The 18,979-nt window shown below is 37.6% G+C and overlaps 1 protein-coding gene across 1 annotated transcript in view; it reads right to left on the reverse strand.

The window, feature by feature from the left end:
* Positions 1 to 927: 927 nt before the first annotated feature.
* FGD6 (FYVE, RhoGEF and PH domain containing 6) overlaps positions 928 to 18,979 on the reverse strand; it is a 68,570-nt gene continuing 50,518 nt past the window's right edge. Inside the window, exons 10-21 of the mRNA XM_084535754.1 lie at positions 18,899 to 18,957; positions 18,691 to 18,762; positions 18,112 to 18,180; positions 16,624 to 16,707; positions 15,401 to 15,480; positions 10,401 to 10,503; positions 9,738 to 9,884; positions 8,824 to 8,926; positions 7,333 to 7,460; positions 6,508 to 6,636; positions 3,925 to 4,073; positions 928 to 1,202 (exon numbers count right to left, since the gene is read on the reverse strand). Of these exons, the coding sequence (XP_084391880.1) occupies positions 1,166 to 1,202; positions 3,925 to 4,073; positions 6,508 to 6,636; positions 7,333 to 7,460; positions 8,824 to 8,926; positions 9,738 to 9,884; positions 10,401 to 10,503; positions 15,401 to 15,480; positions 16,624 to 16,707; positions 18,112 to 18,180; positions 18,691 to 18,762; positions 18,899 to 18,957 (1,160 nt within the window). The 3' untranslated portion in view covers positions 928 to 1,165. The remainder of the gene's footprint in view (positions 1,203 to 3,924; positions 4,074 to 6,507; positions 6,637 to 7,332; positions 7,461 to 8,823; positions 8,927 to 9,737; positions 9,885 to 10,400; positions 10,504 to 15,400; positions 15,481 to 16,623; positions 16,708 to 18,111; positions 18,181 to 18,690; positions 18,763 to 18,898; positions 18,958 to 18,979) is intronic.

Raw genomic sequence — 18,979 nt, forward strand, 5'->3', positions numbered from 1 at the left:
GAGGTATACTGACAATTTTCTTAAAGAATAAAAACCAAAACACCTAAAACTGAACTGTGTTGTAAAGTGTCAAACAGAACAAAACATAGTGTAAACAAAAGGTATTTCAAAGAATGGTATACAATTTCATTGCCACCTGCACTAAAAAAAAACAAAAAAACAAAAAAACTGTGTTTTCTGGGTACGGCAATTCCAGTTCAAGCATATTATTTAAATATACAATAGTTTAAGTTTTGGGGAGATGGGGTCCATATATATTTGTTTAGTGTTCTTAGAACAATAGTTTACACAGTCTTTCATATGGCATACAGAACTCATTCAACACAATTTTGAAACAAATAATGTATTTAATCTTTCTCCTGTACGCCAAAAATGTATTTTTACTCTGCTTTAAATTACGAATGGAAACATACAATAAAATATACCCTGAAATTGTTTGAAAGTAGCTCATTTAGTCTCTTTGGCATCTGTAGTACTGTAAAAGCTCTACTGCTTTCTCTCTGTAATTGCTAAGTCTGTTTTAAAATATTTGTCCATTTTCTCTTCTTTCATAATTGAGCTGTACTAGGTAATTGCTTCTGTGATACAGAATTTATTGTACTGTTTTAATTGGTATGCAAGATTTCAACTACCGTTCAAGAAAAGGAGCAGCATTTTATCATGCAACTTCTCATAAAGGAGTTTACATAGCCAACAAATATCCAAAATCTTTGAAATTCCTATTCTGATCTGTTTTTGTTAAACTGCAAGCTGAGTATCAGCAACTCAAGACCTATATACAAATCATGAGGAACTACACAATTGCAATAAATGAATTGTTGTTTAAAAAAAAAAAAAAAAGTACAAACTTTAGGAGTATGTTGACTCACAGACCTATCATTCTGAAAACAAGGGAAGTTTGGACCTCGATGCAGACCTCACAAACAATTTTGACCATTAAAGTAAACATTGAAATTTAATAAATAACACATTTTGTATCAACATAGAAATACACACAAGTCTTTTTAAAAATATTACCTTACACTAAAAATGCATCAAACCCTAATGCTGACAAATATACATTTTTTTTGTAGATTGACATGGCAGGATTCATTTTCTTGCAACAGTTGCTGTACTCTGTTTTACCATCATCCCTGGACATTTTGGTTCAGACTTGCTGACGCTGCTACAATATTGTGCCTTCTTGAAAAGCTTCTATCCACCTGTTGGAAAATTAAACAGTGTTATGAAGATGCTGGTAAAACCACAAGTCACACTGCCCATCCCCTACAGATTCACACAGCAAGTAACATCCTGCTTCCATTACCAGTTGTTCTGTTAGTGCAAATGCCAGAAATCTATCCAACGAGTTCAAACCTACTACAGAGCTTGCTAAAAACATCAAGTATCAGTACAAGGCCAGGTGACTTTTTTTTCCCATAATGAAGTTACATGCATAAAGAACAAATGAAGCTGGGGAATCAAGTGTTCAAAAAGCAGGAAAAGCCAAGGTTACATCAACTTTAATAACATGGTTTTCATAACATATACCTTTTTTTTAAAAATGGCAATATGCCCTTCTGTAGTATCACTGCAAACATGATCTAGGATGCATCAGGGCACTACAAGAGCTGAGGTAGCTGTCTGCATAGCCCAGGCCTGCTGCTTTTGCCCCTGGTACAAGGGCAATCCTGAAGGACTACTGGGGCTGAGGGAGGAAGCTGCAGGGAACATGGGCTGAGTGGAGGCACGATGACAGAGTTTCTAAGAAACTTTCCCCATATTCACACACACAATATGTACTACTACTAAACCACATATTAACAGGTACCCTGCACATTGTACCTGTGAAAATACCAGTGTAAGGGAGGGAAGTCCCAGACTGCTGATGCCAGGCGCCTCAACCTGGAACTTCAGAGTTAACATTCAGACACTTCTACTTGTATCTATTTTAAGGATATGCTGGCTGCTCCTACTTGATTACAAGGGTGATAAACATCCTCACCTTCTGCAAAACCTGCAAACAATCAGTGTTTTGGATGCAAAAATGTTGCAAAAATCAATGATTCTGAAGCACTCTGATACTACACTGACAAATACAGTAAAAAACTTAATAATTTTAATTCCGTCTTTTGAGTGAGGGCTGAATTGTGCGCATGTGAAGTTAAGGGGCCCACATACTGATGATAGAGCAAATGCTGATAGCTCAAATTGCCATCCGTTACTTTTTAGGGCTCACTATGTTTTCCACTGTCATACATTCATTAAACATAACTAAAAGGCTCTATGGACTAAAAGTACAACAAATTCATAAACAGTTTCAGCACTGAACATAGTACAGGACTAAAAAATTTCAAAGCTCAGCAAAAATAAATATCCATTAAAATTTATTGCTGCACTTAAAAAAAGTGCATCAGATATTTCTTTGGCCCTAAAAGAAAAAAAAAAAACAGTATCCCCTAATGAAAACAGGCCAACAGAGTGTTGTTTTTTCTTTTAATGCTATCAAAACAGCATTTATTTTGCAAGTTTAGCATAAATCTACTAAGTCCATTAAATACTTGGAGAATGCTTGCAATCTAAGGTACCTAATGTAAAATCAGTAAAAAAGACCTCGTAAAACAGACCACGTTCAATTGCCATTTTCCCTTCTGATTGCAAAAGCCATTGTCTGATTTGGAAAACAAAGCTATTGGAGGCCTTAGGATATTTTTTTTTAATTAAAAAAAATAATAATTAAAAATTTAATTAAAAAAAAAAAGGATTTTTTTTTTAATTTAAAAAAAAATTTAATTAAAAAAAAAGAATAAGAAAAAACCACAAAGAATAGTTTTGTTTTGTATAGTACAAACGAGGATGCAGCAGAAAGAAGAAAATACTGCCTTAATGGAAAATGAACTATTTGCATGCATCTGCAAGACAAAACGCTCCCCCAACAATCTAATGAAGACCGTGTGTAGAGAAGTATCATTAAGTATGTTCTCCACTGTTCAAAATTTCCAGTTGTCATAGGTACTTTGGGGTTTGTTTTTTTTAGAACATCCCTATTTGCACAAAACTATACCTACAGCAATTTGAATGCATAAGTAGTAATAATGGACTAGTTGGCCAACGAAATCTATTTTATTAATGTAAAAGTCACTTGAGAAAATTGCATTGAAATCCATCAGATACACTAGGTATGTAGGCAAGACAAATTTATTGCTTGCATGCTCATTTTTTAGTTTACTCCATGATTCATATAGCAAATAGCGTGGGGTTTTTGGTTTGTTTTATTTTTACTAATTAATGAGCACATTTCAAGGTTACTTTATATAAAATAAACACAGTATATAAACTGATAAATATGAGTCCAAATTCAGACACAGCAGCAGAACTTAAAGCAGCTTGTATGAATGTTAAGCACGCCTAGATGCTCACGCACATCTGCAAACACGGTTCACACTTCTGTACCTTAATTTTTCAGGTTTCACTTATTTTAGTTCCATATATTCACTAAAAATAATCAAAATTTAGAGCTGGAAATAAAATAAAAACAGGGACAGACCAGTCAGCTTTTTGAACACATTTTGCAGATTTCTACAAAGGTAAAGCATTCACTTTTCACTTGAGCAGACCAGGTAAAGAGATCATGGAATAGGCTATGAAAAAGAAGGACTTTGTATTTTATCTTAGACTTTCCTGGGTCTAAGAAGCCTGCATCTTAATTTAAAGAAAAACAAAACCAAAACACAATGTTTTACCCAATTCCAGTCTGTTTTGATTGCCTTTTCAGAAGTGCTAATGAAACCAGGACCTGTGTTTAAACAATTTATTAAAAAAAAATCTGCTTATATAATATGCACCTACTGTACATATACTTAATCCATGAATATTAACATTTATGATTTCTAAAACATTTTTTCCTGGAAAAAGTAAGAGGAATTAATTCAAATAATTTCTTACTTTTGAGCTGAATGGGGATCATCTGCTTTGAATATGTAAAATAAAGTGTTTTTGTGCAATAAATGGAACACTCTAGACTCTGAGTTTTCATCTCTGACTTCACTGACTGTGAATCCCAGTAAAGGCTGGCTCTCTAGTGCTGCCACATCCTATTTTAGGGAGGAAAAAAATTGAACAAGACAAAATTAGAGCTGGTAAGATATATTCAACAATACATTTAGACAATATTCATGCACCCTACCATTGCAACACATTATACGGCAAACAAGTTGTTACAAGTACTCATGCACAAATTACTATTTTTGTTTGTTTGTTTGTTTGTTTTTTAAATAGTCCATGCAGGAAAATAACAAAACCACACAGACTTCAATACTGCTGTTGCTCTTTTTTTTTTTTTTCCCCTCCTTATAGCATCTACCTTGTCTGTCACTGTATAATCTCATCATTCTGCTCAGAAAGGACCTCATATATCATAAAATCAGGCACCATCTGGCCACAAACCAGAAGTCCATCTAGCCTAATACTCACTCCACCAACAACCTTAGTAAGTTTTCATGTCTTAAGAGGGACATGAGATGCTCTTAGCTGCATTAAGTATGCTAGAAGGAGGAGCAATGGATGTAGCTTATGGTCTCAAGTACTGTAGTCTCACTCCAGATGGTTTTGATGGCTAAACTCATTTTGCTTTATGATGCTGAAAGTTAAATGGATGGAAAAAAAGAAGTTGCTCAGTGTTCAAAAGTGATTGGCTAGGAAAAGAGTGAGAACAGAACTTATGCCTTTTAGCTTCTCTTCATTTAATTTAAAAACATGGCTAAAATGCAGCCTTTTGCCTTTCTCATTCATCTCAATTACTTCCTTCTTCAATGCGCTTATATTTTGATTAATAAAGACAGTGTGTAGCATTTTGGGGAAAAGAAATATTTTCATCCTGTGCAATTTCCAAAATATTCTTTTGCAATTAGGCAAGGTCTTGCAAGGTTTCTGCAGGACCTTACTCTATGTGTAATGTATACATAAAATAATCAAAGAATGTGCACAGACACTGATACATCAGGTGAAGACTTTGGTAATGGCCTTAACACTAAAATGGTAGTATCCTATGAAAACAGCATTCCTTGAAGTTGGAAAACAGTCAAGTAAGGCAATCTATCTTCCTATCTATGTCCTTATGCCTCATAAAGTGCTCTTTTGAACGCTAATTGTTGTATCACTTGGCATCATTGAAAGTGGCTTAAATGGGATTTCCTGGCTAAGACTATGTTGGACCAGCCACCACACCTGCCCCTGAGACTCTCCAAATAACCACCTTGCTGGAATGAATGAAAAAGAAGGATGGATATTTCTCAGTTTAAAGAAAATTGGAAAGAGCTAATTTTGTAATGGTTAGCTGCAAATTGAAGCTACTCTGGAAGGCTGGTGTCTCAGGGGAAGCCAAGCAAAAGACAATTTAAGGTGACTGTCATGGCCTAATATGCCTGTCTTCACAGTTGCTGCTCAGGTTTCCTTTTTGACTGTCAGAAGAGACAATGCTTTTTTTGTTTTGTTTTGTTTTTTTCAAATCTGTGCAAAAGGGGTTACTTTGCACATAATTACGATATTCTTAGAACTACTTGGTTATTTACTATTGCCGATATTCTGGTGGGAGTAACATCACAGGCTCTGGACGTAGTTCAGAAGTGCTAAAATAAAGGTTGGCACTGGAGCACTGCAACCCAATAGCAACTCTGAACACAAATGCCCCCTCAAATCAGAAAAAAATACTGAGTAGGGCTGGAGTGGGGGTGAAGAGTAATTCCTTCTGTGGTCAGAATAAGTTGGGCCTTACCATTTAAGTGAGGGATGACAATACCTTTAAACACAGGGTTTGTATATTACAGCTTTCAAGAGTAACATCAAGCTATAACTTCTAATAAAAAATAAAAAATATATATATTTTAAAAGATTTTCCAGCCCTACTTGATAAAACTACAGCATACTCAGCACAAGCTGGGATGGACAGAGTTTATATATATTGGTTGGATTATTCCATTATTCCGTACTGCAGTAGAACTGAACATTCTAAATAAATAAGCAAATGCCATTAGGTAAGATGCGTTTCTTATTTTCTGCTGCAGCACTGTTTATTAAATAACTCCAGGCTGGAGGAGACAGTCTGAGGAGAAGTCAATAGATTTAGTTTGCTCATTTTCCATGCATTCAAAATACCTTACGGAACTACAAAACAAGGTATTTCTAGATGCTTTTATAATGTTGTTTTATAATGTTGGCTTTGCCATTCTTCCAGTGTGCTGCATCTGAACACATCCCCATGTATTCAACTGACTCAGAACATACCTATAACTGTGCAATGGTGTGCAGTGCAGAGGTACTCAAAGCTAAGTCTTGAATCAGAAACCACAGATTTATCAGTGTATTATGGCACCAAGCTCACTGGGCCTCTTCAAACTACTATACTGCAATCAGATTGATTACTAATAAGTGATCTAACTTTATAGCCTGTTTCTAGGTGATAAAAATAAGCGATTGTTACAAATACAGTATTATCACTGGATATTTGATTTCTAAGAGGTCAACTCTTACCTCACTAGCAGCGTATGTGTATAGCACCTTGTTTTTTATAACAAACCATAGGTGTTTCCATGGTTTCTTACTGCCCTTAGATCTGTGTAAGTAGCCACTCATTGTAGAGTCTTCTGTATTTGCTGAAACCTGAAATGAAAAGAAACCCAAGAGGATGTATACATTTGTCCAGGTTTTTCCAGTACAGATTTTTTAAAAACAGACCTTCAGAACCCTGTTCTGTCGAAGACAAATTCTATCCTCATCTCAAGTTAATATTGGTAATTAATTCAGATGGCTAAAAGAAAAACAATTTCATTGGCCACCATCTCTCTGCCTGGAAGAGAGCTTTCTGCAGTCACTAAGAATTGGAACTTAAATTGGATGCAACAGGATGAGAGGGCTGAAACACTGAGACCCATACACATCTGCAAAACACACGTTCCTATATAAGAAGGCAAATTACTTCCTCCCATTCCCAAGACCTCCAATGTAGGCTGGCAGTTTAGCTCTATATTTTCTAATTGTAAGCTGACAGATGAGTTGGTGTGGGAGTCTTCTAAATTACTCTTGGTGCAGAGATAAATCACTCTTCTTTGAAACACAGGGAAGCAAGAAAGAAATTACAATTCCAGACTATCTAAATCACAGTCTTATGCAGTTTATACGCTCCATATGTGTATATGTAGTTTATAGCTCCATAGCTGAGGATCCTGTCGATGTAAAATTGAGGCCCAAATCATTGTTAAAAGTGACTTTTGACTTTGGATTCTAAAGACAGTTAATATATGGAATTATTTTCTGTTGTTAACATTGATAATGACTTTTGATCAATAAAGCACTTACTTCTTTGAGAGCTGCAGGAATTTTTTTCTGCTTTCTTCCAGAGGGAATACTTTGTAATACTGTAGACAAGGCACTTGATGGAGATTTATGGTTGACTGGAGATCCGCTTTTAGGAGTGCATTGGTTATCTGAAATGCATAGGATGAATATATTGCTTCCATATAACAGATGGATATACAGAAGCAATGATTCTTGGACTATTTGCTAAAAAATCAGCTGATATTGTATTCTGATTACAGTGTGTCAAATGTAACACCTAATCACATTAAATTCAGTGTTGAATTAACTTTTCAGTATTATCATCAACACCATGAGTTAGAATCCCCAAACCCACAGCAGGAAGGAAAAATAAATAAATAAAACTAAACAGATTGGTCTTGCTCGTTTCCAAAGTTTGTTTTGTTGATGTTGATATGCCTTTGCCCCCATGCAGAGTAAAACTTCAAGTCTTAAAAAACCCACCAAGTTTTTAAGGGAAGTCCTTTGCAGCTAAGTCTGTATTTTACCTCTGTTCCTCAACACTTTGTCTTCCAGTTCTCTATATCTGGTATCTTCTGCCTTTTTTTTGTTTTGTTTTGTTTTTTTTTTTTTTCTTTCCCCAGTATGGACGGCATGGATGCTGTAGAGCTTCTCTTCCAGCATTATGCTACCTCACAGGCACATGGTTCTAGCTCATTCCCATTTCCAGAATGTGTGCTATGCTTTTCTCCACTGCAGCTGGCAGTTCCTTCACTTCTCTTGGAAGACTTCTGCAACGCTTCATTCTTTTAAAACCCCTCTTTCTATGGACACACACTACTATTTTCCAGTCCAACCTGGAAGGAGAAGGGCTGCCCTAAGCTTCATTAACCCCCTTCTTGAGTTGTCCCTGAACATGACGAGGCTCTTAACAAGCAGAACAGAAACGTGATTGGGTTGCCAGCTGTACCGCACCTGCTCAGCAGCAATTTTCCCAGAGAGAAGGACCTGTAATTGCCTGCAGCACAGCAGCCCCTAGTGCCCAATGCAAAGACCTGCATGCAGCCCAGGCAATCCACCTGCCCCATCCATCCTCACAGGCTCCCACACCCACTCCGAGGACTGGAGATGCTGCTTCCCACTTCCCCATAACAACGGACACTACCAGCATGCTGGAAGCCATGGCTTGTGTGTTTCACTAGGGCATCACTGATTTCCTCAGACACCATTGAAAGCTTGCGTTGACCTGGCGCTTCTGCCAGAGGGGTGGGCAGCGAACTGCTTCACTCCATGTTCATGCCTTATTTGTGTAACCTATACTCAAGTCTTTGAATACAACAATTTATCTCAAAAGAGAGATGGGACTGGGCACCCACCTCACTGGGAGGTGCTGTAACCTCTAACCTCAGATGGCTACAGCCTTTCAGGCCCTAGAAGAACTAGGCACTCAAATCCAGCAGTAAAGATGAGGCACACTCATATTATGTTAAAACGGGGCATAGAAATGAGACAGTTTGTGCAGATTTTCTTTACCTTGTTTTTGTAGCTCTCTGAAGCAATGATCACATACTCTTGCTGGCTGGTTTTTCATATAATCTAAACCATGTTTATTTGATGAGCAAGCTTGACAGACAATCTGGAAACAAATAAATGAATTACAGCCCATTACTGTACATGATATGCACCTGTAAATCACCTGTAAATGCTCGAAGATATTTGCTTCAGTAGTTAAGCCCATAACAGAACCTCTATTTTAGAACCACTGTTTTACACTGAAAATGGTTTAATGCCTTGGCTTGTTCTTATGTTCAACATGCTGCTCTTTCCTCCTCTAAACTATAAAAATTTAGGAAAAAAACACTCAATTACACAAGTCATAAATCATTGTTAATAAACCATGAAGAGTGGACTAAGCATACTGTGTTACTTAACTATTACATTCAGAAGCTTTTAAAGGAATAACTAAAAGTACTCCTTACTCTTTTGAAAATTTTTCTGCAAAACAGATAGCTGAACTGCGTTGAATTCTGTATTCCCATTTTGTTAACACAAGAAAACAAAGGATCATTAGATATGTCTGCATTTCATAAGAGATAAATATAAAATAAATTCAGTACAAACTTAAAAAAAAAAGTTCATTATTTATCTTAAAAAAATAGCGAGGAAGATATTTTGAACATTTCAACTAACGTTCTTGGTTTGTACTACACAATTGCAGAAGCAGGAGACAAACATAAATAATATCCCCAAATGCAAAATAAGTATCACGTACCAGGTTAATTGGTCACTCAAAACACTTTACCCTAAAAAGCATGCTGCTTTTGATCCATACAATTGTTTCATAGTACAGTGTTCCCTGAAACAGTAGCCATGGTGCAACCAGGCTGTATTTGTCATACAAAGAACTGGAATGACTAACAGAAAAGCTAATTACAAAATTGCCCAACCTTTCCACATGCCCTGCAGTGATGCCTTCTCCACGTCAACGTGAATTCACTTGTACAGATCATGCACATAGTGGCTCTAGTATCAGGAATCCAGATAGGAGCTTTTGATCCTAGTGGGCTATCTTCTTCCTGCTTCTCTGGATCTGCCTAAGAGAACACAGGCAGAGTACCATTATATTCAGAGATTAAAAATAAGGTAAACACTTATCAGTGATTATATGTTAACTCTAATAACACTGGAAAGCCCTCTCTGATAAAATGTCATGGTCTTAAATGTCATCTACTATTTCACCAGTGACCACTATAATGCAAGCCTAATGACAGAGCTGTACTTAATTAGTTCAAAAAAACTGTGTGACTACCAAGCTTTACCAACCTATTTATATAGATAGCTGCTATCTTTAAAATGTTCTCATATCATCTTTCTGTTCTCAGGGTTACAGAAAGAATTGAAAAAAATGGTTTGGATTTTTTGGAAGTCATTTTAAATTTCTGAAGTAGATAATGTTATGAAACATCATTCTATTCTATCATCACCTGTTCTCTTATCAATTACTATTCTGTTTTGCTATTCATCATGAAATGCCTCTTGCATCTCTAGACATCTGCTGGGAAATTTTATATTTAAAAAGGAAACAAAACAATAATAACACTGTGATATACCTCTTCAAGACTTTTGCTAGGATTGAATGTGATTCTCTTTTTTGTATATTCTTCAATTGACCTGGAGATAGCTTCTAACCATTCATCTCTTTCTGTGGCAGAACTGTTGGGGTAAAAAAATATAATTAAAAAAAAATCAATACATTATTAGCATTTAAAGCTAAGAAGTGAGTGTTGATTCAGATTCTATCAGCTTTATTACACATTGATTTAACTCTTGCAGTTTCTCAGTTTTATAGACTGTCTCTGGTTCCTGTTGAAACTCGTATTACCCTTTATAAATTATATACACTGCATGGTGTCAGTTACTTGTGTTAATATTAAAAAAGATATTTTTACAGATATTTTCTGTATCTGTTGTCATAACATGGATTCCTTCTTTCCTTTTCCTCCTCCCAAAATAGCATATGATTGTTTCAAGGTTTGACGTTGTTATTTCCACCTCCTCCTCCACCACAGACCCATGAACAGCTTGACTACCACTCGTGTAAATGGTACTCCCAAGAACACAGGCACGGGGCCTTCCTCATAAGAGGGAATCCGAAATTTCAGCAAGCATTCCTCCCTGATGCAGTATGTTATACCTAGTCCTGTAAAACTCCAACATTCTTCCCTAAAAAAATGCAGTTTATTACCCAGCTTCATAGTCCTGACAGTTTGTTCCTATGAAGTCTAATAATTATGCTGTTTCCAAAAATATATATTATTTTCTTTTCCAAAATTTTCCATTGGATTAGCTAGCCCAAAGAGAGAAACGGTTCTCTGTCCGATGAGCTTCCTGTATCTCTTTACCCTGCAGTACTTCCTGAGGCTGTGGGCAGACCACTTGCATATAATACAAACCCATTTTGCTGCGGCAAAGCGCGGGTTACCTTTCAGCCCCTAGGTTTTATTTTCTGCCCTGTGCCAGAACACACATGTGGCCACAGAGTGGGCTCTGTGCAGTGAACTGGACCTGGAAACAAATTCGTACTGAAGTGAGGAATTGACCAGCCCTTCTCAGGATCAATTTGCTGACTGGGCTCATCTCGCAGCTAAACAATTGCTTGTGCCATCACAAAGGAGAGGGGGCCTGGAGGGAGGAAGGAGCAGTTTGCGGCTGAGGAGTTGCTAGACTGCTTGTTTAACATGGAGCGCCAGCTTAGAAAGGGCTGCTGAAATCTAAACCAGAACTTGTTACCAATGATATTTTCTATTCCCCACTTCTTTAATAGTTTCACATAAATTACTATTCTTCTTTAAACCAAGAAGTGTAACATGATGCATATCTAAAAAAGACAGTTAGAAAAAAGAGGAAAGCAATGATTGAGGTGTGCAACACCCACTAGCTATTATTTAATGGCTACTGTAGGTGAAATTGGAAGCTTCGATCATTTCTGAACCATTAAGGAAAATATTCTGAGCTGAGGTTTTGAACTGGATGAAATTGGGTACTGAATAGAATCGGAGTGGACAAATCTGATGTGGCAAACACAGGAGAAGCCCGTGAGGCACAAAGGAAAACACGATCTAGTACACACAGCAATAAAATCGGAACAAAAGGAAAGGAAATAAGATACAAGCAAGGGCAAAGCAATGTATTATTGTCTGTCCTAATATCTCACACTCTGAGTGGAACATTTTGTTCAGTTTATTTACCCTTGTTTCCTCATCCGGTAGGAAGGACTGGCCTGCATCAGCTACATAACATTCTTAATTCCAATCAATTCCTTTGGCTTTTTCAAAATCTGGTTGCATTTAATTAAGTTCTTAAAACTATTATTAAATAATTAGAGTTGGTTCGGTGTTGGAGATTAAGCATCCCCCAGTCATGTGGGGATTGTTACAGATGGGGCTGCTCACACAGTGAGCTACATGGCTTAGGCCCTAACATTTTATTAGGGAGCTTGCACTTGGTAGGTCTGCTGGTGCGAGCCTTTAGGGTTGTTTATAACACTCCAGTGCTTGAGAGCAAAAGGTGTCTCCATCAGCAACCAAACTGATGTAAAGGTTTCCAGCAAAAAAAGGCAGCGTTTCCTCTGCTGTCCCTGCCAGCCCTCCCCCAGCTGCACAGCTCTGCCACTTCCCTTGCTGCAGATCCTGTGGCTGTTGCATCCTTCCAAAAGTGGCTTTGTTCACTAAAATCACAGAGTTCTCTTAGCTTTGCTTACCTAGTTATGTTTAAGATTTTAGCTAATAAACCAGCAGAAATCTCAATTGGACTGCAGAGAGCCCCAGCGATGTCTGTTTCTGGCAGCCGTGTGTGCGAGGAGCACAGTCGCAGCTGCTCAATGCAGCCAAGCTGTTAGGTGGTCCCAGGAGGGCTCAGAGGAGGACAGGCCCTGTTGTTTGCAGGCTCGGAGCCCCAGGGCACTTCTCACAGCTGAGCTAGTCTTGCATGAGCTATCCTTATGTTAAGAGGGGAATACAGCTCTCTGCCTGGGGTGGCTGTTAGCTAGCCTTATTGCAGGAGACAGGCCAGCTGGCCTCAGATCACGTCAGGCTGGCATGACTGTTGTTTTCAGGACCCCAGCTTTACTTCTGCACAGTGCTTTATCATGCAGATGCACTAACTTGTTTTTATAATTAAGAGGTTTCCAGTACAATACCGCATTGTACCATGCAAAACAATCCACATCCCTACGGACAACCCAAGAAAATTGAAGCCTCAACCCAGACTAGACAAAGCAGAATGCTAATGCAGCCAGCACAGCCAGCAAAACCAAACCTGAAGCAAGAAAGACTGTTGTTTAGGCATTAATCTATGTTTCTGATTTAACTGGCTTACATGTTATTAGTAGCAATTTTTCACCAGCATAATTGCTCCTCTCCCCCAAGTCTGCCCCCAGAAACATTTCAAAATCTCGTCTATGGTTTTGTAACAGATTTTTACTGCATAGGAGCCAAGAAGCTGTTAGGATGAGGTATCAAAGGGAAGATGCAGTCTGTATTAACAAGATACCGATTCTCTACATCTGCACTATTTATCCATAGGAACAGCGTCATAAACATATGCAAAAACCTACTGCTAGTATTTTTTCACTTGTTTCCCTTCTGTACCACAGCAAACCCAGGTTTTGCTTTCAGATAAAAATCCTCATCCACACCCGGATCCCCCAACTTCTCTTTCACCCCAAGCAAATGCAACCTCTCTCTGTCACGGTTGTGTAACTTTGGGCTCTTGCACACACCGTTTCCAGTAAGTATAAAAATAACAGAGATGAATGTTCTCCAAAGATGCAAGGTTAAAAACACTAAAAAAGAAAGAGTAAGTCAGAGCAGCTTTAGTTGGTAACGTGAGGGTAATTCCAGTAATTTCAAGGATAAAGCATGTCACAAATGACACTCACAGTGATAGGAACGTTATGGGTTTTGCCCCATGCACCAGCATGTATTTCGTAGGAGTTACTTTTAATCTAACAATTAATCAGCTCCTCAGAAAGAAGAGGTTATCCTGTTTTGTAGACAATATGTAGGTTGTATTTCAAGATGATAATCTTTTCACAAGTTCCAATTACTCTTTTTACATTACTTTTTTAATAATTCTGAAGTAGAAATGTTGTTTCAAGTCATGAGGAGATAAAAACACACAAGCTACTACAATCCCACAAATATCTTTATGTATTTTTGCAACACCCAGTCACAAAGGCACCTAAGCAGCAGAGACCAGCTCACAAGATAGCAGTATAGAACCATACCCTAAACTATGAAATGTATCTTATTCCCAATGTGCAAAAGAATCATAAGAAGCATTTTTGTTTTTGAAAATACATAAATACTCCTTTCCAGCCTGTTATAAATAACTACTGCTCAGACACAATTGAGCTGCTTCCTCTGGCTACTCTGACAAGGTTAACCTTGGTCTACCCCTTAGCTAATGATACTGCTATCTCTGAGCAGACATCCTAATGTCAGTATTTACAAGGTCACACAGAAAGCAGCAGTCTGCCCTTGCTCAGCTTTGCTGAATAAAAGAGAAAACATGTCTTTATTCATTGATATCAGCACTGTCACAAGTGACAGACCATATCAAACTCCAATTCAAATGCAGTAAAAACAACAATCCACAAAACTAGGTCTTTGTTAGAGGCAGCTTAGTGAAGGCAGACCAGAACAGCTCCATTTTAGTGCATGTTACATGGAGAATTTATTGTTCTGGTAAAGACAAACACCATTTCTGTAACTCCTGACATTTCTATAATTTCATGTTCCATTCTGCACTTCACTGAGATCCATTTCTTATCTCAATTGCACTGTTATTTTAGCTAGATGACTGACCCAATGACTCCTTCCAATTTATATCAGTTAAAAATAATGTCAAAATGTATTGTTATGCCTCATATCCTGTCCTGCTAATGCACTGACAGAGAATATCAGTAACTCCGGGGGAAAAAAAAAATAGAGAAAAGTCTAAAATAAATTGAAGTGAAACTTAATTTTAATTCTTGTTCCTTTCAAAGAAAGGCAGTAAGAGGATAATATTTCAATTTACTTGAAGTTTTTAAAGGTGTAGCTAAGCTAAAGAGGAAGAAAAATCAAAAGTTTTGTTCAATCTGATTAACAGTTAACTCTCCTGAGGACAGCAAAATGCCTATCAGCTGCAGCCTTAAGCTCAAATTGCTCAAATACCAGCCACATTTACTATAGATTTTGTGATTTTATCTCTCTTTACAACATAGAGTCTTCCTTACAGGTCAGAGTGAACTGTATTACAGACTACAAATTCACGTGATATCTGTGAAACTGATTATATACAAGCAGGCTTCCTTTCTGCCAGCCCATTAAAAAAAGACTAAATATTCCAAATCAAATTTTAAATATGAACAAAAGCAAATTGGAACAAAGCCTACTTTATTTCCAGAAATCCATACGTCAGTGTCTCTATTCTTCTGTAGTAATTCTAGCCAGAAGTCACTTTTCATTATGTAAGTGCAAAACAAGCTATGAAGATCTTAAATAAAAAGTTTAGGAGATCTGTTTGAAATCACATACTTTTAAGATCATTAATCTGTGAGACTCACCTTGCTGAAAGAATGAAGGATCTCTCTACACTTTCTATGTTCAGTTCGTTCTGATAAGCTTCCTGGGTTGGCTTTTTAACCTTTATTTGAGAAAGAAAAATTTATATTCAAACTGACACAGTATGTTTATGCTGCTTTATTTTTATTTATTGCAAGGTCTCTTAGATTTTTACTGTAGAAGGGGTAAATTAGAGAGAAGATCTCACAGTGAGGAGAATATACACCAGTCTGTAGTGCTCAGCTGCAGTACAATTACACAGAGCCCACCATTTTACTTCACTTTAGCACCATAGGAACACTGGAGGTATACAGGGGAACGAAGCTCAAGAGCTACCAGACACTTCCCACTGTGCTTCAGCATGCCTTGTAAGCTTCAACAACTGTGCAAAAAAGCGCACTGCAGCACAAAAATGTAGGCCACTGGTGTGCTCCACAATGGGCATCTGCTCCATATCTCCATGGGCTAGACTGCCCTGGTGATCCTTTTGAGCTACCACATTTCAAACACAGAGGATTTTGGAAGTTGAGTGGTTCTGAGCCACCCCAAGACATCTGCTGGCAGAAGAGAGGCTGCAGCCCCGCCTGTGAAAGCTCAGGCCTGGGTGCCAGATCTGTGCTCTAGCTGGATTTGGTGCTCTTCCCTGACAGGACCAGAGATGAAATACATGAGATACTTGATTCCCGAGGCGATGCTTTGTTTCTCCCAGCAACTGTCATGTCAGGGACCATGTCAATACATGGCATGCATACTGCTTGTCACTACCCAGAGGGGTTCGGGGTTTAATTCTGGTGTTTTTCACAAAGGCTCAGAAACAAAAGCCGTATCTTCCCTTGCAGTTAACAGATCTCTATAACCCATGGAGATTTGATTGACCAGATGAAAATTATCAGACAGAGATACCTAATCTCTGGGCATGGACAAGAAAAAGCATTTGCAAGGCAAAAGCTAAGCAGTTTAATACAAAACCAGAAGTAGGCAAGACTACTTCTGAGCAGGCCAGATGAAAGGCATGTAAGATGACGCTGTGACAGAGTTGTTTAGTAAAACACAGACAGTAATCCCACAGACAATATTATGCAAGAAACTTTACACCTGCAGGACTGCTCTGTAACATAAGCATTTTTAGCACCACTTTCCAACAATAAACACAGCTACCTTTCGAAAACTTAAGACCTCAGTTTAAATACATTTAGAGAAATACTTATTTTAGCAAGCGACTTACCTTCATTCCAGCCAGTGACAGCATGTTGTTGAGCTTATACATCCCTGACTGAACTGGAGTAGTATACAACAGGGCATCGTTGAACTGTAATGCAGAAGCAATACTTTTTAGTGACTAAAGACTGTTTAGAGACTGATAATTTCAGATGGCATTTTACAGAAAATATAAAATTCATATGGCACTAAGATCAACTGTCCAGAAGGACATCTTCTACATCCTATTATTCCACTTAGAACCCAAGAAACATTTTCATGTTATTAATTTAGATAACAATAGGTGTCTATTTATATCCTTCCTTGTGTAAATATACATTTGGCAATGAGTAAACAGTGCACGGATGTCAAAGAACAGCCTCTCAGAAAGGACAGAAATGTTTCTCGTGTACACAACTATATTGTATAACAAACTACTTTAAAAGTATATTAGAATTAACCCTTCCAACAAAGCAAAACATTCCAGAAACTAGGAGATGGCAGAATTAAAATTAGCAATTTATTATGATTATATGGACAAACTTATCCATATCAATGAAACCAGTTCAAATCTGTATCTACTGTTTATTTGCTGTTCTACCAGACTTGGCTTTATTTGATACACTTACTGAACAGCTATTAAGATGTTTTATTTCCTGTGTTGTTCAATGCGTGGATCCAGACTTCATTTATTGAACATAAACACAGACCTGAAGACTGAACTGTCTCGTGAGATTTTGCTAAGAGGTTCTTTGCAAAATAATCAATGGTTTCATGAGCCTTACTACATCTTCATAACATGATCTACGAAAATCACTGCTTAATATATCAGTGCTCTGTGTGCTACAAAGTAATCTCCAGAGCATAAGAAAGACACTTCCAAGCTTAGAATACGTACTTTGAGACTGCCTAGGAAAATATTTGTACTACAGTAACCAAAAGCCAGATTTCAGGCAAGACCGTGGGCCAATAATGCCACAAGTTACATACAGCAACAGTTGCTTTACTGTCTAAATAGAGGAAAGAAGCAAAAGGTTGAAGTGGCAAAAAGGTTTCAAAACAAAGCAGCAGCAGGAACAGGAAAAGAAGTTAGCACTTAATTTCCAGCTCAGTGCTATGCTCCACTTGGGATACAAGCAAAGGAGAAGAGGAAGGAGGGAAGGGTGCAGTATGAGCAGCTGAAACGTAGGTTTTACAATCTGGTGTAACTAACTGGAATGGAGTAGTTGCTGTAGTTTTCCCAATACCTCAGATAACGCCTTCTCACAACCTGCTCAAATTTTAAACAAGCATTGGTCAAAACAGTGCTTTTTATTAAGAAACTTGTTTTCTATTAAAACGTTATTGTATATGCAACAGATAATCTCCCTAAACTAGACTGACGAAGTGTAACAGCAACAAATGGTCATTTTTTCCCCTATCTGAAGTTACTAGTTAGTTATATTTGTGGTACAACCTTTCAACCACTTAAAATTACACCATCACTAGGCACAGAGCAGTATGTACACCTTCTTACCAGAAAAAACATTCGTGGCTGCATGACCTTCCGAGACAGCTTCATCAGCGTTCCCTCTTTCAAAAATACCTAGCAAATTAAAACAAGCAATTCAAGACCTATGTTTTCAAGGCACAAGCTGTCCAAATCAGCTGATGCATTTTTTTTATTATTATTATTATTTTAAATTTTTACACCTGAACTGCTGCAGGACTTTTGGGATTCATGGTTCCCTTCCTGAAAAAGGCTCTTCATCTTTACCTCTCTCTAAAAGCTAGAAAGACCAATTAGCTGCATTTGTTCTCCATACTGTGCTTGAAATCATAACAAATAAAACATTAAGCTTGAGGGAAAAAAATGCCTGCAAGATTTGGCAGAAAATCATATTCTAAAAATCACAAGTTTTCATCAGATAATTTTTCCCCCCAAAATAAACAAAATTATACATATGGGGAGGCAGTATTCATTTCACTGTCAACACCAAATAATTAAGTGATGGACCATTTTTCTCCTCAATATGTGTCAACTTCTGTACTTTGCTTGCATATCATCCACGTTGCACTTTTATACAATCATTTTAATGTCATCTGGAGGACTTACCCTTCCTGGCTGTACAATCTCATGGTGTCCATTTAAACTGTACTGAATCTGCATGAGTTTCTGAAAGTTATCCTGCAGGGAGAAAAGGAAGGCAAAGAGATAAGAAATTGCCCTTGAATCCATGTGGTGTTATTTCTCTCTCTCCCTCTCTCTTTTTAAATAATAGAAAAAGCTTTAATCAGACAGCTTCCCAAGTCAAAATACTTACTCCCTGCTTCATGATGTCATTGGCATGGTTTGCAACTTCTATGACAACAGCTAGAGCATCTGAAGGATGAAGAAATAATGT

Source organism: Aythya ferina (assembly GCF_964211825.1).
Source record: "Aythya ferina genome assembly, chromosome: 1".
Classification (NCBI taxonomy): domain Eukaryota; kingdom Metazoa; phylum Chordata; class Aves; order Anseriformes; family Anatidae; genus Aythya; species Aythya ferina.